Genomic DNA, 22,874 nt, shown 5'->3' with positions numbered 1-22,874 from the left:
ATGTCATTATCATGCTTATTTTACGTCCAACCAGGCTAACTGGTCCGCTTCTTAGTTCCAAATGAGAAGGCTTCATTGGTTAACATAAGCTTGAATTAACATAAACATGTGACAATGTCCTAACCTCATCTTGCACTACCATAGGTTACTGGAAAATGGAAAAGATTTGCACACCATCCTTGCTCCCGGAGGATATCCACCCCTGTGATAGCAACCTATTACTAACAACTCCCAGTGGAGGATGTGAGTGATCTAACTGGGCTCCTTTATCCCCAGGGAATGGTGCCGAGAAAACCAAGTCGCTGCTTCAATTTTGTCCCAGTGAAACTCTTAAATGTATTCCTAGAAGCAAAAACTATCTCAGACCTACATAACTTACTCTGTAAAAACCCAAAGTTTCTACCATTCAGAAATTCCATCCATCCAAACTTTTATGAAGTTTAGAGACCTAAAGCGTTCTCAGCAAACAGAACTGCATCTTATCCAATATTATGGCCATGTTTTACTACCAATTTGCATGGTAGTCTGTCTTCGGGATTTTATTCTGAAATGGATGAATTGTTTAAAATTGCAAGAGAAATCCATTCAACTGTTGAAATGTAATACAACTGTTTATTCAAAATAAGGGCTGCAGAAAGAGAGACATATAAATATAGTGTATATACAAGACTACACTTATAATCAACAGGCTCCATTTTCTTTTTGTAAAGCATACACTGATTCTCACAATTTATAACATATAATAATTTACAGTATGGTTTTCCTTCAATTAAAATTATTCCATCTTTAACATCTGATAGAGATTTTCTAACAATAACTAAAGAATTACTCTTTGTTTAAAAAAATTTGTCAATATAACCTTGCAAAAGTTTGTTCAAACCCAGAGTTTATGAACTGCGGTCTATTTCACATCACTATCTTAACTTTCAAAATGCAGTGGAAAACTCACTGTATGAACAACAGAAACAGATCTGTAGATGTTAAGATTAAAATACCTAAACAAAAGGGAAAAGGACTTTGGTTACAATATTTTGGAAACATAATTGGTCCCTTATTCTTTTAAATATGTATTTATTTCCTAAAGAGTTTCAGTGGATTTTGCAAATAAGATGTTTGAACCAAATGACCAGACTGAATTCTGAGACAGTGAGCTCACTTGTTTGAGGGCCTTGGAGAAGGGACCAGACCTGGCTTTATGACTCATGTCCACAATAAAAGTCAGGGATCTTCTTGCTCAGTTTCATACCTCCTACTTAGCCTTATTTTTATAGTCAAGTCGTCAAAACCATCATTGTTGTATTTAACATGCCCTTCCTCCCCATCTAATTTTTTTTCATAATCAGATACCATACAGTTTTATAAAAACTATTTTATATTCTAACTGAAACAAAATTGGAGAAACCAGATAAAGCTAGGTGTCAGTTTGAGAAGTTGTGGAAACTTATAGCCCAAAATGTTGTGTGAATCTTTAATATTCAAAAAAATCTAAATACTTTTAGACCAGTGGTGATATTGGAATAACATACCCATTGAGAAACATATATACAGTTGACCCTTGGACAACGAGGGGGTTAGGGGCGGTGACCCTGCCAGTTGAAAAACCCACATGTAACTTTACAGTCGGCCCTCCATATCCACATCCACAGATTCGACCAACCACAGACTGTGCAGTGCTGCATGCATACTTATTGAAAAAAATCTGCATGTGAGTGGACTCATGTAGTTCAAACCATGTTGTTTAAGGGTCAACTGTATTTGTTTTGTAAACTTTGAATTAAGGAAGGTGATTATTTATGATGCATTAGCAGATATTTGTATTCATTGGCATATATCTGAAGCTCATTGGCATATATTTGAAGTCCTCAATGTACTTGTATGTTCTGATGTTTCTACGTCAAAGAAGTAAACTGTCCCTTCACTACAATGCACACATGATAAGAATGCAGTCGAACCTCCGTATCCGGGGGTTCCAGATCTGCAGATTCAACCAGCCGCTCCATCAGTGAGAACCCATGGATATGGAGGACCAATTGTACTATGCCATTTTATATAAAGAGCTTGAGCATTTGTGGAATTTGATATCTGATATCTGTGGAGGTCCTGGAATCAATCCCCTGTGCATACTGAGGGATGACTGTATAGGTGAATTGAGGCGACTCCAGAAAACATGGCTTCCTCAGTTGTACTAACAATCATCATCATCCCACAAGAAGTACGTCATGACTTTTCCTGCTCCAATCAATGCTCATATATTTAATGTGTTTAATTACCAAAGAAAAATACTAATAAAATGTAGGAAAGTAGAATTTTTAATGCAAGGATTCAATTGCAATCATTATTACCATCATTTCTAGCATGTTTGGGGGTGATAAGTTAGTTACATAGCCAATGATCTGATTATTAAAAATGGAAATATCTACAAAAGTATTAACTATAACTTAAAAAGCACTTGCTCCAGGGCAGCCACTGCGCTAAGCTTTGTACTGGCAATATCTCTATTAGTTGCCAATAAGGAGTCTGAGTTAGGTGCTGTTATCACCTCATGTTTACAGGTGAGAAAACCTACAGAAGTTAAGCAACCTGCCGCAGACTCCCTTGTTAGCTTGTGATGGGGCTGAAGTTGGAGGGCTGGTCTATCACTCCAGACTGTGCTCTTAACCTCTGATACCCCCCGACGTTCTGATCTGATCCCTTGTTTAGCACATTACCTATTATCAACTGTTTTCATATGCATCCGCAGAGCCAGATCTTTTTTAAGCTTGGTGGCCAAGAGGCTAAGAAAATTTCAGAAGTTTTCTAGATAATGCAAAAGAGTGAAAGTTAGTAAGTATTGAGTATTGTCTTTACAATGCACTGATGATACCAGGTGTTTTCTCAAATACTAATACTTTGAATCCTTTCAACATCCTTTGAGATAGATATTAATGTCTCTGGTTTAACATATGAGGGATACAGACTCCAAGAGGTTAATTAAACCAGAACATTGGAGCTACATCAATCTGCAAGCCTGTGCTCTGTCCATAATCCCATGCCAGCTCGTTATAGAAAACAGGTCACCTGAAAATGATTAAAAAAAAAAAATTATAAAAAGGGGACGATTGGTTGCCTAGAAGAGAGTATTTATCAACAGTCATAATCTAACCATCTCATTGAGTGTGTGAGCTTTATAACCACCACATGTCACATCATGAAGAAAGGCACTGTCTAATCCAAGCAGGATTTGTCTCAAATAATGATACATTTTGCTTTGTCCTCTCAAGGCATGTTCTCTATGGGCTGGCCAGCTTTTCTGAGCATTACACCAAATATTAAAGAAGAAGGGGCAATGAAAGAAGATTCAGGAATGCAAGACACACCATACAATGAGGTTAGACCAAAATGATTGAGTGTACAGTAATTGAGTAAAAAGATGCATTGAACTGTAACATTAAGCTAAATAGGGGGGAGAAAATCTTAATTCAGAAATCAAATAAAGTTATTCTATAACATGACTTAGGCAAAATAAAATGCAGGCTAAAATTAAACTAAGATTAATAGATATCAGATTCCATTGATAAAGCATAATTTTCAATGAAAATTTAAACTAAATTTTACTTCTCTAAGATGGAGCCAAATATATACGATCAGCTCTTCTACAAAATATAAAATCTGTAGTCCTTTGGTAAATGTGGTAAGGGATGCTGAAAATTTGTTGAGCTGGTCACAACTTCATTTAATGCATTAGAAAATTTATTAACAAATAGACTTGAACAGAAAATCGCACTAGTTTCTGCAGAAAACCTTCTGGTATGCAAACCACGGTTATTTTTCAAAAGAAGCTCTCTACCTGGAATTACTTAGCAATAATTTAGGTGAAGAAAATAGAGCTCCCCTCCTCAAGTAAATAAAATATTTCATAAGCTAATTTTTTATTCATAATATTACATAGACTTAAAAAAGGATACAGAAAAAATCGGGGGTAGATTTTAATGAAATTTTACATATGGCTGTACATTAATTTAATGTACATTGAAAATAAATAGTAAATGCAATTATGTATTTATATGAACTATTTCAAATGATGTTTAAAATCTTTTCTTAAAAGACACTGAAAACATTCCAGCAATATTATCCACTTGCTTTAGAGAGTATATAATTTGATTCAGTTGAACATTTATTAAACTACTAGTATATGGGAGGCATTGAGACAAAGATAAGTAAAGCAAATGTACTTGGGAAGACAAAGATAATAAGGCATAATCCCAGCTCTTAAAGAGTTTAGAATCTTGTGAAAGACAAACTTCCTTCAGGGTGGGGAGTAACCAGTCTAAGACCCAGTAACTATAAATCTAGGCATCATATATAGCTGCAATTAAAAGGGGAATAATTTTTTACATGAAAGTGATTGGAATGCAGACGAATGGGGCATAAATAAAAACTCTGCAGACTTTTGCACTGTCTTGACATTTGATAGGACTTGAAGGTGTCAAGTGAGAAAATAAGTTTCTTATAGGAGCAGCAACAACTTCACAGGCAAAAGTGTGGGAATTGTAAAGTATTCTAAGAATGGTGTGATACAGTCTGGTATAGCCAAAGTGTAAAGTCAATGCCAAGGTGCTGAAAGAGAGTGGCACTGAAAAGGAGGTTGGTGCCTGATTCTGGAGCTCCTTCAGTGTCATGCTAGAGAGTTTGGACAGCAGTTCATAGCCACTGGAGTGCCTCCAAAGGTTTAGGGCAGTGGCAAGCTCATGGTCAGGTTTATGTTTTAGAAACAAAGATTACTGGGGAGTAACACATAGGACCAATAGGACCAACTGGCGAGGGAAAACATTAGCTTGAAGACTACTCCAGGGATCTGGGAATGAAGAAACGGGGGTTTGATCTAAGCCAGTGACTGTAGGAATGGAAAAAAAACGCAGACAGATCTGAATACTTGTTATAGATTTAAATTAGCAAGTTTGAGGCACTAATAAGCAAAGAGAAGACTGCAAGAAGACACCACCATCCCTCCCAGGATGGATGTAACTGCCAATTGCAAAGATAGGGAATGCAGAAATCCCACTATGAAAAAAATTGACCGTTCAACAGTTTTGAAAGCAAGTTTCAGGGATGAGTCACAATCTTCACTGTGTAAAATCTCATTTCCGTTTGCGGAATTGCAGAATATCCTGGTGGAGCAGCTGTACCTCTGTGTGGAGTTCCTGTGGAAGTCTGAGAGATATGAGCTCATCGCTGATGTCAACAAACCCATCATTGCGGTCTTTGAGAAGCAGAGAGACTTCAAAGTAGGTGTTCTAAACCCAGGAGTTAGTTCAAATATCCTTCATTACATTGGAGAATTACTTAAATTTCCAAAAGTAGAAACTCCCTATTTTTGATGTCAGCATCATCTTCACGAAACCCTTCACTTCTGGTTTCAGAAATTATCAGATCTCTACTACGACATTCATCGGTCGTATCTGAAAGTTGCAGAGGTGGTGAATTCAGAGAAGCGGCTCTTCGGTCGCTACTATCGTGTGGCATTTTATGGGCAGGTAAGTTTCCTACAAGCAGCATGGCCTCTAAGTTCTGTTAAGTGGTTGATTGCTGTTCTTCATTCTTTACATCTAACTACATGTGCCAAAGGATTGAGGGGGTGGAGGTGGGGATGTGTCTAGGTATATTTGAGTGTTTCTCTGAGTGTGAGGGTCTATATGTTTGGCCAAAGGAACATACTAAATTAAGAAAAAAATGAGCGGAGACCTCCATAGGTCTTAATACAGATTGAGGTAAAACAGTGATTTCGAACTTCTTGGAGAAAGAGGGCACTTCTTCTTCAACACCCTCCTCCTCCAGTTCCCCCCAAAATGTCTAATTATAGGTTTGCATCATATTTGAAAATGAAATTTAAATGAATATATTTTTGGCAATGAAATCCATAACATTCCAGGAAATAAAGAATTCCTAGGGGCTCTACCATATCAAAGCCATGAACTTTTGACTTTAAAATCATGCATTTTCTTTTCTCCTACTTTCAAACTATTACTGCTTCTAAGCAGAGCATAATCTGGTTGCTTTGTTTCTTATATTGCAGGTCAATATAATTTCAAAGTGATCTTTCTCAGCTTATTGCATAAACAATGAACAAGACTGAAAATATTAGCGAGCCATAGCATTGTCTTAAAAGCAAAGTGAACTTATATATTAGTTAGGAAAATGTCTCTGAGTAGTGCTTTAAGTGGGATAAACCCAGTCACCATCCAGGCAGGCTTATAACACTAGTATATTTCAGCAGCCATATTTCAGACTATTATTTTCATGGAGAATCATTCCATTCTTTTATTTTCACAATGGTAATGACTCTCAGCCCTCTCATTTCCTTTTTTTTCTCCCCTCATGTAAGGCACAGTTTCAGATGGCTTCTTGCTCTCCTCAGAATCTTTTAAGGCTGCAAACAAAGGTGTCAAATCCAGCATGGTCATTCTAGATCACTTCCCACTGCACTCTTTTGGAAAATATATATTGTCCTCTAATCACCAAAGGCAGCTTAAAAACTAATGTCTGAATTAATAAAGACAGCTGCTCTCTCCCTGGAAAGAAAAATGTCACTGGGCAGCCACTTACCATAAACGAATTAATCCAACCCAGATTTCCCCCACTGCACAGGAGCATTAGGACTGTGGAGACAGTCTACAAAAAGAAGCTAAATTTACACATTTAGGGGTTCCCTGGAAAAGAGTCTGAGCTATCTGAATTGATAGTGTATATTGGGGAGATAGAAATGTGAGAATCTGCAGGCGAGGAGGAGAGAGAAAAGGAAATGGTATCTTGCAAGTCAGCGATAAACAGAAAATAAATAACTCTTGACCTCAGTGAAACATTAGCAAGAAAAATGGCAGAACACCTCGTCAGGAAGGGAATGTGGGAGCTGAGGGATTGTAAGGGAAAGGCAAGGGTTTCCTGGGAATGGCCACAGGCTAACTGAGCAGCATGGATGTAGCTCACAGGACGTACGTTCAGCAAACCTAGATTTGAGTTTACAAAGCTTCAGGCGATCTTTCTAATGAAAAAGTGATGAATTGCCATTAATAGTCTGGTCATGAAAAGCAGATCGCCTACCTGATGGTTTCTGCAACCAGCATCTAAGATACTGGTTACTAAACAGATGGAAATGAAAAGATCATGCTCCTTTCCAATGAGATTTTAATGCAGATGTTTACTCTTTTCTTCTTTTGGTCTTGATTGTTCCAGGCTGTGGTAAGTTCTCTCTCTCCACTTGCATGCTCTAATAAGCCTCACACTTCCCTCCCTATGGTTTTACTGAACCTTAACTTTTTTGTGCAAATGAACATTTGAGATAGGTGAGATAATCCTGTTTCCATTCATTTTGGAGTCATCCTGCATTTCTGGGACTAAATTGTGTTTATTCCATTTATCTGAATTACAAAAATGTATCCTTTATTTTTCATATATAATATCTTTCTGCACAAAGGTCGGTGTAGTCTGAAAGCCTACACACACACACACACACACACACACAGATAAATATGGGCACCACATATTTGAAATATATGGATAGTAGACTCAGTATTGGAATTTGCCTGCTCAGTTCAGGCCACCAGAGTTGCAGCTGATTAAGAAGAGCATGGTGGGCAGAATCTCAAAAGTTATAGTGGTGGCCATTGGTGGGCACCTTCCCGGGGTCCTGAAAGGACCCTGCCCTTTTCCAAATGAGTATCGTGGAGAAACGGGGCTCTCTCTCTTTGGTGGTGAGCTCTGAGCATTCTCGAAAGTGATGGTATTAATTCCCAACATAAATGATGAACAGTGAATTAAACCTTTACCCTGTAAATCAGGTTAAGTCTCCTGCGATACAAAAAGAAGCCATGTAAGAATTTTAGAGGACGAGCTGAGGGGCAATAACATGCCAAGACCTAGAGCTCTGTGACACAGCATTTTCTCTGTGTTATTTTGAACCATATGAAATTGCCCATAATCAACTTTTTTTTTACTTACAAAGATGGCAACTTCATGTGGTTCACTGTAATTATCGCTGAGTAAGCTGGAAAAGCAAATTCTTTCAATATCCACACATTGTCCACAGTCAGCTCTGCTTCTCTGACCAATACATACTTTTTTGTAATTCTTTAAAATCCCTTTCCCCCATCCATACTATATCAGTATTTTCTACCTTCATTTGTAAATTTGGGGTCATGTGTCCTTAACTCACCTACTAAAAGAATACTTGGAAACCCCTCTATTAAATAGAACGGGGGAGGTGGGCAATGGGGAAGGATGGGAGAGAGCTACTTTCAAATGACCTAACTTTGTTCTTTTTGCAGATTCCTCAATAAAGTGTGCTGACCGTGCACCTGACTTTTTGTTTTTAATGCTGCCAGTATTCTCAATTGTCTTTTATTTAAAAGTCCAACCTGAGCTTAAAAGGCAAAGTGTCTTGTTAAATCTGCAGACCTGAGGACATGCCTAAGCAGGGTACTCTGTAAACTCAAACCCCAGCTGCCTTTGAACAAGGAGAACTAATGGAGGTCATTCTGATAAACAGCCATTTAGAGCCTGTCATCATTGTTCAAATGATATTCAACCACCTGTCCCAAGACACCAAATGGAGAGGGTGAACTATTGTATTCAATGGGAGCAGACAGCGCACATCACTTTATATTTGATGATAAAGAAATAGCAAATAGATTTGCACATCCCCCCAAATGTGTGCAAAATGAAGGTTCTAAAGAGCTGAGAAAATCTTGACTATTTCATTAGCATAATCTCCATGGTCAGAAATGATTTTTTTTTCATGATGGTACCTTATGTCCCTGTAAAATTCACCTTTTAATATCCAAATTGATGTCTTACAATCATATTCCGAAGATTATGGGAATATAACATGCAGTCGGCTCTTTGCCTCCACAAAGGCCTTTGTGTAAATATTTTAGTGTCCCCCTTGGACTAATACTTTCACTTTATGGTACTGACTAGGGTAGTTAATATTATGTCTGCAATGAGCCAGACCCTGGTAAACAAGTTGAAAACTGTTCTTTTGTGGCGAGAACTTTAATAAAAATGCAAGTCTTGCATAGCATGAATTTTCTAATGCAACACCTGGCATCATTGACTGTGGAAATTTTACACAGAGCAGCCTATATAAAACACCCCCTCAAGTGTCCTTGAAGTATTCATTTCCAGAGTAATGAACCGCCAGTAGTGATCAAACATCAACTGTAATCAATGAAATCCTTAGGCTCTGGTATTTAGCATGAAAGCAAGCAAGTGAATGCTCATTGAATAACTTAAAACATCAGATGGCCCTGGAATGAATTGAGTGAAAAGCCTGGGGGAATTTTATTCTATTCATCAAAGGATGTAAATTCCATGATTCTCAATCATGCCTACATGGGTATAGATGCACCTCAGAATCTTGATAGAAAAGGGATTGGGGGTAGGAGGGATCTTAACATTTAGCTTATTGTGATTTTCTGACCCATCTTTTATACATTAGATTCCTCTTTGGATGCATTCCTTTGTGAACGTTGAATCGGTGGAATATAATAGCAGGGGCACTTATATTTGACATCCCAATAATGATCCAGAGCTATTTCAAGATTCTGAAGTACCTGCAAAAACATCTAAGAAGGAGTCAATAATTTTCGTTGTCGGTTGATTGAAGTACATTTTTATCATAATCTGTTGCCTAAAAGTTTCATAATCCATGCATGTTAACTCTACTGACTCAAAGTCCTTGTTTAACTAGGATACGTGCTGTTTCGTAACCATGGCAGATCAGGGCGTTTGTTGCCTTGTAAAATGACATTTTAAACAATCGAACTATGGAAAATGCAGAAGTCACATTTCCTGTTGCCTTGAAATGCAGTCTTCTCATCACTTTGGGGCAAAAGCAAAAGAGAAACTGCCCCTAGGTTTTCATCACCTTGTGTCCCTATTTATAAATCAATTATTTCATGGACAGAGCATTAAACTTCCTTAAGATAGTGTCCTGTGCCTCACTGGGCTTTGCTTTGATTTCCCTGGGTAAAAGATAAGCTCGCATCCCAGCCATTTTCAGAGCCTCCATTTCTCTGGCTCCAAAAGCTCTTACACAATCCCTGTAAGGGATTAAGTACTATATTCTGCTACACCAGCTCCTTTCTATTCATTTTATAAAATAGTCTCAATAGGTTTATAGCTCCATGTTCTGTAAATAAATTGATTAATTCTAATCACGATTCTTTCTGATCAATCACTTACCAAAATATCAAAATAATCATCAATAGTCCTTTTACAATAAGGAAAAGTGTAGTTCCCAAGTAAGAGAACCCAAACGTATGTATTTTTAAGCACTCAAAATTCAGTTAAGCTGTTTCCCTGCATATTAGCCAGAACTCAGATTGCTTTACTGACAGTTTTTTCCTTTATTATTGTCACCACTACCGTTCTCCTCATTATAGCTAACACTCACCAATGGCCTTTTGTGTCCCGGACACTGTCCTTAGGGTCTCCTAAGTCTAAGTCTGTACTATTTCCCATCCTCCAGACCAAGGAGTAAGGATGAAAGAAGTCACAGGTCATGACCAAGGTCACAGGAGTCATAGTAATGACAATAAAATACTGCTCTCACCACTCCTCTTCTGCTAACTCTGGATTCAGAAATTTGTTAGGGGAAAAAATTCACAGTGAAAGTATCTTTGTGCTAGTTTTCACACCATGATGAGAAAATCTTTTCCTGGAAATTGGAGACATTTTTCTCGCTGAAATGGAAGTTGTAAATGTTGCTTCAGCTATTGCCCTGTGGGGATTCTGGTTGATGGCCTCAGAAGTCTTAGTTCTCTTTTGTGTCAATCTGTCAATTTGAGCCACTAACCTCTGACCTTGAATCAGACAAAACTCCATAAAGACAGCAACAGAGAAAACTTAGCAGGCTGGAAGTCATGTGGGGATAGGGCCAGACCTCACTACCCCTACGAAGTCTAGAAGAATGATAAGGAGAGACTTTTCATGCTTTTAGCATCATACATCACTGTTTTAGCAGTTTGGAGTTAAGGTACTCATAATCAGCTGTGTTGGTCTTGAACATTCTCAAAGAAATTTGTTCAATAAAAACATTTGTATTAAAAGCAGTGGAATCTTTTCCAGTTATACTTGGTACAAATATATCCTTTTAAGATGTAGCCCTCTGAGAGCTATCTTATTCATCTGTTTATTCATTCAACTAATGTACAGTGATGTCTCTCTAGAGACCAGGCACTATGTTAAACACTGGACATGCAGTGCTGAACAAGATACTTTCCTGCCTTTAAAAAGCCCAAAGTCAATTAGGGAAACACAAGGAAACAAGCAATTACCTGCTGAACAAGAACTGTGCTGGTGAATGTGCCTTATTCCTTGTCTTCAGTTACAGCCCAATTATGATACAAAGTATACTGTCCATGATGGACAGACTTACATGGATGCAAGTGCTTTGCAAGTATAAAGAACTATACAGATGTGAGCTCTAATCATTATTCTTAGATTGCCTCACGTTAGCCATGAAAAAAAAAAAACAGCATTGGAACATTTTACCCATGTTTTTTTACACGTAATGAGTAGTTTTTAAATAGCCAAAAATGATTTAAAAAAATATATAGGTAAGATTTTTTTATGACTTCCAGTATCTTCACTCAGCCCTCAGAAGTCATTTCCTTAAGGTAAACTCTGCAGTCAGAAGATACCAGAGACACTTGGGTTCTTAAACTGCAGACTTACTCCAATATTCTGAGGTCACATATATTCCAAAGGAAAAATGCCTCTGTGTCTCTTCAGTGAGAAGGAATTATAAAGATTGCCTCAATTATCCTCAATGGAATCTTCCCTTCCCCCTGTTTCAAACCAGATAAATAAATTAACAGAGGTTAAAACCTACTTGCTCCTATGACATAAAAATGATAACATGGTTACTTTACTACTTTCACTCTTATAAGGTCTAGCTTTGCAAGAACGTAAGGGATCTATTAGTAAAGTAAATTGAAGGACGAAATTGCACATAGCCAAGTTGCATCAGACCCCTGATGAAATACTAAAAATAACAGTACTTGCGAGCATAGCACATGTAATTTCTGTTACGGCTTTTCATCTAAGATGATGTAGGATGCATATCAACCCATTTAGATACCTTTACCTGCCCTATAGCATTAATATTTCCTATCCTGGTTTCCAAGACTTTCTTAAAAATGATACTGCTCTTTGAAAAATACCATTGAAAAATACCAAAAAGTACTCCATACTTTGTGTTCTACACCAGGCTACCACATGAGGGCATTCTTCCCCTAAAATATATGCAAGAAGGTATTACCAATGATTTCTTCTAATAGAGAAAAATATGTGTAAGTTGCTTCATGAGGCTCTTTGGCCTGACTAGGCAGTATTTACATTAATGACTGATTCTAACATGATATTTTGTTTCCTTCACTTGATTTTTCTCTGAATTTGAATTTTATAGGGTGCTAATCTATGGCTTGGATGACAACCAAAATACTGGCTATAATATTTAAGTAAATGTTTTTTGTTTTGCTCCTTATTTGCAGTTGGAGTTCTCTAATAAACTTGGCGGTTCACTATATGTCTTCCATAGGGTTTTTTTGAAGAAGAAGAAGGTAAAGAGTATATTTATAAAGAGCCTAAGCTGACAGGTCTCTCCGAGATTTCCCAAAGACTGCTCAAGCTCTACGCAGATAAATTCGGAGCAGACAATGTGAAGATAATCCAGGACTCCAATAAGGTAGGGGAACATCAATATTCATGCAAGTGCAAAGAACTAACTTCATTTTTTTTTCTCTCTTAACTACATTCATTAATGTTTTAAATTTCTGCCTGACTATGCAAAGCAAACTACCTAAACTATTTTGGGCGTTTCGGTTGTTTATTGGTTGATGGATTGGTGATTGGGGAGGGGGGGTGTCAAAAACCTGGTACATGTTTATTTGAGTAACTTTTAGGTAATCTTAGAAACAACTTACTAAACCCTCCATGGCTCCCGTAGGTTGTTCGCATTTGAGTAGCAACCAAAGGGTTAAAGTGATTGGGCCCAGTGGTGGACTGGGAGGAAAGAGCAAAAAAAGTATTTATTCAGTCATGAAGGGCTTCCTGGAGGAGCTTTCCTCCAAGTCATGCAGGGAAAGCTTGGGGCTGGGGGCTCCCTGAACAGCTCATTCTGGGTTGGGCGACGCTTCACAGAGGGCGTGATGTTTGAACTGGGGATTGTAGGGTGAGAAGGTGTTTGCTGGAAGCATTCTAAAAAGCCAGCACATGCAGTGACAGGAGGAATTCAAGGGGGAGGTGTGTTTAGAGAACGGCAGGCCTTTGAAACACAGATTGTATAGAAGAGTGTGGCAGAGGTGGAGCTAGAAAAGCTGGTTTGCACCCAACTGTATTGACCTCTATTAGGCCCAAAAAAGGTCTTTTTTTCCTTTTCCTCTTTTGCAAAGCTAGTATTTGGAGGGGTCTGGGCATGAGATTAGATTTGTTGGATCTGGGCAGAAATTGTTAAAATGTGTTCATCATTCTTAGCTTGAAATGTACAAACCCCTTCCCCATAAAGGGGGACAGAGCTAGAACCGCGGTCATGGTGGCCCTCCTACATGAAAAGCAGAAACAATTCCTAGCAGTGAGAGAAGTGCCAATTTTGGTGTCAGAACAACTGGAGTCTTCATTCCACCATGCTACCACTTATCAGCTGGCGATCCATCTTGGAGAAGTTGGGTGGTCACTCTGAGTCTCCATTTTTTAATCCGTAAAATGGTTAGTTACACCCATCTTACAGTGCCATTATTTGCAGCATTACAAATCAATTCATGAGCCTCCTCAAATCTCTGGAACTGGATAAACAGTGGATGGGTGAACGGATGGAGAAAGTTGGAAGAAGTCTGAAAATTCTTCAAGGAATCATTAAGAAAGAGGCTGAGGCTCATCTCTTCCACCTAGAAGGAAAGCAAGAGCCATTGCCTGGCTTTTGAGGGGGACCCCGAGCCTGTCTTCCTTGCTATATGTCAAGCCTATTCACCAAAGCAGAGTTAGTTTTAAAAATTATATAGAATGACTTATTGCAGATTAGAGAAGGAATTCGAGAAATCGAAAATAAAAATATCTGCAGTCGTGTGATAGGTAATCAGTTAATCTGCTAAACAGACCAGGAACCTCCTTTCACATTACAAGCCCATAGCTGATGGTCCCAGTCTAGGTACGCAACTGAATCGTAGAGGAACAGAGAGATATATTTCCACTCTCAACAAGCTTGATTCAAGACAAAGGTGAAGCTATTCAGTACAGAAAAGAAAGAAAATAAAAGATTAAATAGTACGTCATAGCCAAGTACTTATGTTTCAAAGAGCCCCAGCTACTCGGCGAGCTGGCTCCCTCCTGCCTCTGCCACCGTCTGGCTGCTTGACCGCAGTCCAGCCAGCTACTCTGTCTGGGCTTTCCGTTCACCCAGCTCTCACATGATGTGATGGGCCTTTCTTCTCTGAGAGGGGCAGCTCAGGACGCCAAGCTGGGGGGATACAGGGTTCCCCACCTTTCTTTCAGGAGCACTTCACGGCTCACCGCTCTTTCTCTGCCCATAATGTGTTGAAACAGGTAAACCCCAAGGATTTGGACCCCAAATACGCCTACATCCAGGTGACCTATGTCACGCCGTTCTTTGAGGAAAAGGAAATAGAGGACCGGAAGACAGACTTCGAAATGCACCACAACATCAACCGCTTTGTCTTTGAGACGCCCTTCACGCCGTCAGGCAAGAAGCACGGTGGCGTGGAGGAGCAGTGCAAGCGGAGGACGGTCCTGACAAGTAGGTGCTGGTCCCCGAGCACGTGCTCCCACGCAGGGCCCTCGCTTAGGCCGGATTCGCGGAAATCAAGACCCTTCGATCTTGCAGACAAGTACCCAAAATGTGCTGACTTGGAAATGTTTGCCAGGAACATTTCTTTATTTTCTTTCAAGACAGAGACCCTTGACAAGTCAACCAAAACAGAAACTATCACAGGGTCACTTTACCCACCTCTTCCCTTTAGACCGTACAGTGGTGAAGGTCCTGGTGTCTTGGGAAAGGCCCTCTGAGCTTTCCTCTCCTCTCTCCCTGAAACTACCCCCCAGTTACTGCAGAGTTAGCCACTCTCGGAATTGTGTGCTTTGGGGCAAGATTCTAAACCACCGTGGAATTCAGGTTCCTCATCTGTGAAATGAATGCAGAGGGTTTTCCTACAGCATCCCTTCCAGTACTATCTAGATCTGTCCTATGAGTTGGTCTTCCTTTCATTCCACAAACATTCGATAAGTGCCTGTAGGTGTCGGGCATTGTTCTGACAGTTCAAATAAATAAAACACAATTCTTGCCTTCAAGGCGCTCACCATCTGGTAGGAGAAAGAGCCAAGTAAAGCAAGAATTTCAGGTGAGCCCAGCATGAGAAATGAAATGGGAACCCAGCAGAGGGGGACCTAGGGCAGGCTGAGGGGAAAAATGAGCGCGGGCATCTGAACAAAGGAGACCCAAGCCATCTTCAAAGGTGAGCAGTCCTAGATTGTGCAGTAGATACGTGGGTAGCAGCCATATCCAAACTATGAGAAAACATTCACCTTCAGTAAACTTTTCCAGAACTTTCATAATTTAAAAAAAAAAAAACTAGAACAAAGCTATTATAATATATGCTATTCAGTGTCTATTGAAGCATTCTTGATTGTGATTTAGGCTAGTTTTTATTTGAATTACAAGTTGTGGTGGAAGCTATCATCTTTTCAGTGTTTAGAGACTCTATAGGTCTAGTCCAGCCTTGGCAATGAGGACATGTTGGCTAGTGAAGCATGGAGTAACATGCCAGGGGAAAGTAGCTGGGCTCCTAAGAGGTATATGAGAGCATGGAACATAGGAGAAAAAATGACTCACATACACAGAAATCATGCAGGATGGAATGGTCTGTGTGCAAAGAAAAGACACAGGATCGTCCTTTCAAGAGAACCTTTGACTCTTCACTAACCCTCGACCTTGAAATGCTCTTGTATTGCTTTTGTGCAGCGAGTCACTTGTTCCCCTATATGAAGAAGAGGATACAGGTCATCAGCCAATCGAGCACAGAACTGAATCCCATTGAAGTGGCGATTGATGAGATGTCCAAGAAAGTTTCCGAGCTTAATCAGCTTTGCACGATGGAAGAAGTGGACATGATCAGACTGCAGCTCAAACTCCAAGGAAGTGTCAGTGTAAAGGTAAGCATCGCCCAGAGCTGAGATACTCATGGCCAGTGGAACCTGGTACAAAACGCCCCTTGAAATTTTTTGACAAAGGGTATAAGAGACATTTTTCGGTTTGTGATACCATTCAACACCTTTATCTGAGTCTTTAAAATTTTGTTTCCTTGTGAATGCACGTTGATGGTTCCAAACAACTAAAGATAAGCCTTTCTTAGGTTTAGCTGAAATAAAATTTCTTCTTCCTCAACCATCCTTTCCCATCTGCTCTGCATAAACTGTGTTCTATATTCTAAATTCTAACAAAGAATTAGTGAATGAGTGAGCATGGCTCTCTTGTAAGTCTCTGTCATGAAAAGCCTTATAAAACTGTTCAAAAACAAAACTTTTTAAAATGTTTATTAGTTCATAAAATGTGCATCAGTATTTATCTGACTGTCAGGGTCTTGAGAGGAAAGCAGATGGCCTGCTCACAGTGGGTGACTGAAGAAAACGTAACAAATGACTCTCTGAAAAAAGTACAAGCAGTATTTAGGAAAACCAAAGAGGGCAGGCACCGGGGCGTAAGAGTGAGGGGCTGTCACTCTCCCCAGACCTGAAGACTCAGGGGAGAGAAGAGTTAGTAGAAGCAGAGAGACAGCGGGGAGAGCCAGCTGATGATAGACAGACAGACAGATAGACATGGTCTGTGCTGGGGGATTGCAAGGAAGAAGCCCTGGACCTAAATAAGCCCTGACAAGACTGAGACTAGGGTGAGGTGAGTGAGGCATTTTCCTTGGGCACAAAATTAAGGGAGCATCCAAACACTCAGTCATCAAGATAAAATTATATTTTAATGCAATGTTTTTAAAAAGCAAAAATAACTTCAAAACTCCATATTGAACAAAGTATTAAAATTTTAAACAAAGGCAAGCCAGTAACAGTGCCACACAGAGCTATGCGGGAGCCTGAGGCAAAAGGAAAACTCAGGACTGTTGATCCTGATACTGACCTGTTTCTCCTCTTCCCCGCCCACCTCTTGTCTGTATCCCCATGGCTGACTCAAAATAATAATAATAATAATACTACATTTTTAAAAGCCAGAAGATAAAATCACCATTGTTATACTCCAAACGGGACAGCTTCCCTCAGCCCATAGCTGAGCACAGGAAGGTGGAGTTGCATCTGGAGAAACAAAGGAAAGCTTTCTGTACTCGCTCTACCACACTGGCAATACCTGCTAGGCAAAGCCATCTGAAGATGCCTCAGATACAGCACTGGTTTTCCTTCTTCTTTTACCTTATTCCTTCCAAGCCCCACAGTCACATGCAAAGACTGTAAGCCCTGAAGAATATAGACTCCTTCACTAATGAGAGCCTACGCATGCCTGTGACCGTGAATAGGACTTGGCACTGCGCCTTCATTCAGCAAATCTAAGAAGTCCCTTTAGGACCACAGTCTCAGCCAGACTTTCGAGGGAGATGCAATAAGGCAGTGATTCCCAGGGCGATGCCTAGATCATGACCACTGTGGAATGTCTCTTATTAATAGCTATGCATTTGCTTGAATCTTTGTAGGGAAAAAACTAGCACAGCAAACATTTGATTTCACAGATGTTAAATTTATTTAAGTCAATCAAGGTGACTCTAGTTTTCAAGGTTATTAAGAAAATAACAGTGCTAGCAGAATGAGGGTGTGGCAAAATGTGACACGGTGCACACGTGACTGAATCTGGGGAAGGATGGCAATGAAGTGTGGAATTCAAATGCCTCCTTTTAGTAGCTCATCGACCAGGTGAGAGACAGCAGATAAGACAGATAACAAATTAGTAGACTACAAGGTAATGTGAGAGAATTGAGGGGCCACATGATGGGTGCTACTCCTTCCAGCCTTGGAGAAGGCTCCATGGAGGAGGTGGGACCATCCTCAGCCAATTCTCTTCTCCCCAATAGGTTAATGCCGGGCCAATGGCCTATGCACGGGCTTTTCTTGAAGAAACCAACGCAAAGAAATACCCTGACAACCAAGTAAAGCTTTTGAAGGCAATCTTCAGGTAAGATTTTCTTTGTTGGGCTGTGCTTCCTTGGATCCCTTCAGACAGGGAGTCATGAATGAATGCCCCAGGAAGCCACCTGACCGACCCTCTTCTCGGTGGCTGAGTGTATCAGCAGCCTGACTTTGAGTTGCCGCTTTCTCTGGCTGTTAATTTGCTTATTGCTGTCACCAAAGGCAATTTGCAGATGCGTGTGGGCAGGCCCTGGATGTGAATGAGCGCCTCATCAAGGAGGACCAGCTGGAGTACCAGGAGGAACTGAGATCCCATTATAAGGACATGCTCAGCGAACTCTCAGCAATCATGAATGAGCAGGTGAGGCTTTCCCTGGGGCAGCCCGAGCGGTCCATTCACAGAAAGTGCCCATTTTATCCCCAATGCCAGAAGGACCCGAAAGAGTCTCTTTGTTTTCCTGCTGCTGAAATCCCTGTACTTTCATGAACACCATGTTCCTGAGCTGTTCTCTCCCCCATGCACAACATCCCCCGTCTCAAAGGAGAGGGATCAGGTTGGAGAAAAATCTGTAGGAAAAGAAGATGAGAACCCAGTTGCTATCTACAGTTTTCAGAGATGTTTATCCAAACGATGTGTGTTGGTTTTCTAGAGCAGATGATGCCTGTTAGACACCAAGAACATTGGTGGCATTCCAGCTAGAGTTTGCTGCCACTCCCAGCACCCCTGATTCAGGACCTCACAATCCCCAGGCTGGGATGTGGAGTTCCACAGTTCTGCGGCTAGGGGTCTCTGCATCATACTCAGGAAGAACACCAGGACTAGGGTCCTGGGCTTTTAATGGTCAAGGCTGCCTCTGGAAAATATGCAGAAGTGGAATAAAAGTCAACCCCCCACCCCACAAGCAAGTCATCCATGATTTCTGACATGTATTCAGTATGTTCTGTAAGACTGTGCACAAAATGTGGACATTCAATAATCACAGTACTTTTGGGGATACTGAGAATCAAGCGACCGAAAGCCAAGTTCTGCTTTTTTTGGCCCACTTCCCAGCATCCGTGAACCCTCACACTCTACCTGGACATCTCGTCACCCATGGTCCCCTCAAGGAGTTAGATGTGTTCTTTCCAGAAAAATTGACGGGGAGAACTTGAGTTAACCTCCCAAGAGTTTCATGCACAGTAGCCATTCACTAAATATCAGTTCCCTTTCCTTTCCTTAAGTGGCCTAGCACTATAACAAAACATGAAATGTGTCATATGCATCTTTTATTCTAATTGCATTTCCCATATGTTCCTTTTTCTTCTTTTCCATCTCCTTCTACCCGCATTTTAAATTCTCCATAGCAGTTAGAGAAAGAAATGGTTAATTGACTTATGTTGCAAAGAAAACAATCTCCCTGGATAGGATTCCTAGTGGAAGTATTGGTTTGGAATTTTTCAGGGGTAATGGGAATTAAATACTCAGGAGCAACGCCTTAACAGCATGGGGAAATCATAAATCGGAGAGTGAAACAAAAAGAACAAACAGTGGATCTGAAAGGTGGAATAGGTGGCAAAGAAATGCTTGTTTCCAACTGTGACTTGCATCTGACCTTGAAACTTTGGGCAAAAATGCTTTTCTCTTTTTTTCCTGGCAGCTCTGTCGCGGTCCATGTTTATACAGCTTCTGTTCCTCTGTGTCTAGTATCTCCCTCAGTACTGTAAGCAAAAGTGGTATGTTTTTCTTTCCTTATGTCTACTCTGTCCTTTGTGGCCTTCTGGTCTACCTCTTCATTTTTCTCAGACGCCTCCATAGTGACTAGTGTTCTCTAGATGTTTACTTAATTAGAACAACTTTATTTCCATTTCAAGGTAGGTCAATATGAAAATTAAAAAGCCTACTAAAATGAAAAGGCTAAAGTTAACCACTTAGCTTTTAAAAGGAAAATGTATATTCTGTCAACTTCTGAAATACATTTGAGCTCATTTGGACCCAAAACAAAGATTCATTATACCTCAAAATGCTAAAACAACAGTACAAAGGCAAGGACCAGGTGATTAAGAGGAGAGGAAAATAATTTCTTTTCCAGAAAACCTTTGCTAAGAGAAGCAAAATTTGACTCTGTGCTTTCTAGAAACTGATGCAAAGAAAATAAACTTATGCATTACACAGGTCCTGTTATTTAGTAAAAGAAATAGATGTGTTGGCAGGAAAGACAAACTTTCTCCTGGTCCTGAGCTTCTATGGGGATTTGTCACATGGGTTTTTATGTATGGCACAATGACTACAACATTCACGATATCCTAAAAGAAAAAGTTTTCCTTAAAAACGATTTACTCTATTATGTGGCCATTCCACATTTCCACCTTAGATTAGAATGAGGACAAAATACTAACTTCTAACTCTGTAGAGGATATTCTAAATTAACTATTTAATTGATGATTATCAATCATAAATTTAAATTAACCGTAGCAAAACTCTAAGTCATCTACAGCAAAATAAGCTATTTTCATGACAACCATTGATAAGTGTTTTGAGTTGGCTGTAATATCAGAAATAGCTAGCAAAGGATAGGGGTCCTTAAAGTCCAAAGTATTTTTAAAAACTGGGTATTTATCTCAGTTCAGATTTATAACAAAAAAAATGTGTTTGCTTCTTTTCTCAATTTTTTAATAAAGCATTTGACCATAATGTTTGGGTTTGAACTCTAGCAGAGGGAAGGGTAGTCAAATTTTAGCATAATCCTGTAATGCATGAATGAACCGTAATCTTTAATGTATGAATACCTTTACATACCTAGATACTCATCCACATATTCTGGAAACAGGTACATGTATAATAACAGTAGAAGAGAAAAATTCTACCATAAAACTTTTAAAACATAGAAACAGAGTTAGAATGGATAGACAAACATAGAAATAGAAAAACAGAAACAGAATTGATTATGCAATTCACTCCAAGAATGTCCAGAAAAGTCTTAGCTAAAAGGCTAAGACTGAAGCCACTACTTAGTGAAAGAACCTTCAGTATGAGGAGAGAGATGGAGCCGGATTAAGTGGATGCTAGTGCGTAAAATGGAGATATGGAGATGGAGCAGCATCAGCTGCTAAAGTGACAGGCAGGCAGTAATTACCTTTACAGGCAGTCAGAATGCCGCACTATTTTATAAACAGCCAAAATCCATAAAAACCTCCTTTGATGGAGGCCAAAGTAATACATGTAACTATTGGATGAAGCGTAAGATGCTGATTCAGAGTCTGTTTCAACATTTAGAAGGATGACAGCATAGTGAAGTCAACGCTGGTAATGGATATCAAATATAAAATACAGGGAAAGGAACACATCTACTCTATTACAGTGCCAAGCAGGTGAGATCCAAAGGCATGTTGCCTTTAGAATTTCTTTTGATACATTGTTTGCCAATTTATTTAAGCAGAACTTGAGACATTGATCAAAAGGAGAACTTATTGGTAGTATAGGATACATGGATGCCAGGTGCTTGGTGGGGACAGAGCGACCATTCCATCCCAGAAGAGTAGTAGAGCTAAAGCATGGTAATGCAGGAAGTTAGTGGGAAAATTGTCATAACCAAGAATTTTAAATATTCATTAAGTCTCTTCTGCACAGAGATTTTAGAGGTGCCTGGGGTTTCTGTGATTTTTATTGTGTTCACATATCATTATTTGAACAGATCTGACAGGAAAGTATGATTTAGGCGTATTAACATTATTTTCAAAAGTAAAATCAGGTCAAGGTATATTTTTTCCTTGTATTATAGTGCCATTAATGCAAACATTTAAATGAGGCTTCAGCTGTTTCCCTTTGGGGGCGGATTTTGACCATACAGTTTACAAACTTTGCAAATAAAATAAAATTCCAGAATTACTCAAACACATTCATAAGGTTCATTCAGACATTTAAAAATATATATCTGATAGTTGAAGAGTATCGGAAAGCTACTTTAAATCTGGTCAACATGGCTGAGACATGGGCTGGGGAAAAAATTCTTCAGATCTGCTTTGATAAGTGCATTTTTCAACATTTGCAGATTTCCTGTAGGGAATTTTTGAAAATCACTGTTCTGGGTTTAATTTTGTGTTTGGAGATATTAACACAGACTTCTCTGTCATCATTTTGTTTTGTCACATATGTTTTTTCCTGTCCCAAGATTACGTACCAGGACGACCCATCAAAGCGAGGAGTGGAGCAAACTTGCACTCGAGTAATTAGCAAGGCAGCTCCCTCTCTGCCCACCGTCTCTGTCTCACCCAGTGCAGAAGTTTGAGGGAGAGTCTGCAACGTCAGACACGCCTCCAAGAGAACTCTCTGAATTTGCAGCTAATCTCGGGGAAGAGAAAGATACATTTAATTTATTTGAAGTTTTTATGGTGTTCATATTTTTTGTTTTTACCTCGCTAGCTTGAGAATTTTGCCAGCCTCCAGATTTGCACATTTCTTATATTTTTTTTCTTTGAGCAGCATCGATCAAGCCAAGCTGAATATTTGCTATGAAATTCCAATGAATGTGTAGCTCAAAAGCCAACTGTAAGTTTGCTGTCGGTTACATTATGTTCAATACCCAGTCCTCATACACATATTTTAAAGGTCAAAGTGAATGTTTTTTAACATTTGAGCATATTTCAGATGTAAATAGAAGATTGTAAAATATATGGTTTTTACCAAATTTAAAAAACTTTTTAGTTAATACTTATGACAGTGCTAAAAT

General features: G+C 39.4%; 1 protein-coding gene across 2 annotated transcripts in view; it reads left to right on the top strand.

Moving 5' to 3' along the window:
• Window positions 1–22,577, top strand: part of DOCK10 (dedicator of cytokinesis 10) — a 279,468-nt gene extending 256,891 nt beyond the window's left edge. For both annotated transcript variants that reach the window (XM_061205474.1, XM_061205466.1), the window contains exons 47-56: window positions 145–243; window positions 3,261–3,367; window positions 5,142–5,264; window positions 5,400–5,513; window positions 12,578–12,724; window positions 14,578–14,788; window positions 16,010–16,200; window positions 18,114–18,214; window positions 18,391–18,529; window positions 22,317–22,577. In XM_061205474.1, the coding sequence (XP_061061457.1) occupies window positions 145–243; window positions 3,261–3,367; window positions 5,142–5,264; window positions 5,400–5,513; window positions 12,578–12,724; window positions 14,578–14,788; window positions 16,010–16,200; window positions 18,114–18,214; window positions 18,391–18,529; window positions 22,317–22,433 (1,349 nt within the window). In that variant the 3' untranslated portion in view covers window positions 22,434–22,577. The remainder of the gene's footprint in view (window positions 1–144; window positions 244–3,260; window positions 3,368–5,141; window positions 5,265–5,399; window positions 5,514–12,577; window positions 12,725–14,577; window positions 14,789–16,009; window positions 16,201–18,113; window positions 18,215–18,390; window positions 18,530–22,316) is intronic.
• Window positions 22,578–22,874: the final 297 nt, after the last annotated feature.

This window comes from Eubalaena glacialis, chromosome 1 (genome assembly GCF_028564815.1).
Source record: "Eubalaena glacialis isolate mEubGla1 chromosome 1, mEubGla1.1.hap2.+ XY, whole genome shotgun sequence".
In the NCBI taxonomy this organism is placed as follows: domain Eukaryota; kingdom Metazoa; phylum Chordata; class Mammalia; order Artiodactyla; family Balaenidae; genus Eubalaena; species Eubalaena glacialis.
Note: the sequence above shows the minus strand (reverse complement) of the source record. Positions and strands in the feature narration are given on the sequence as shown.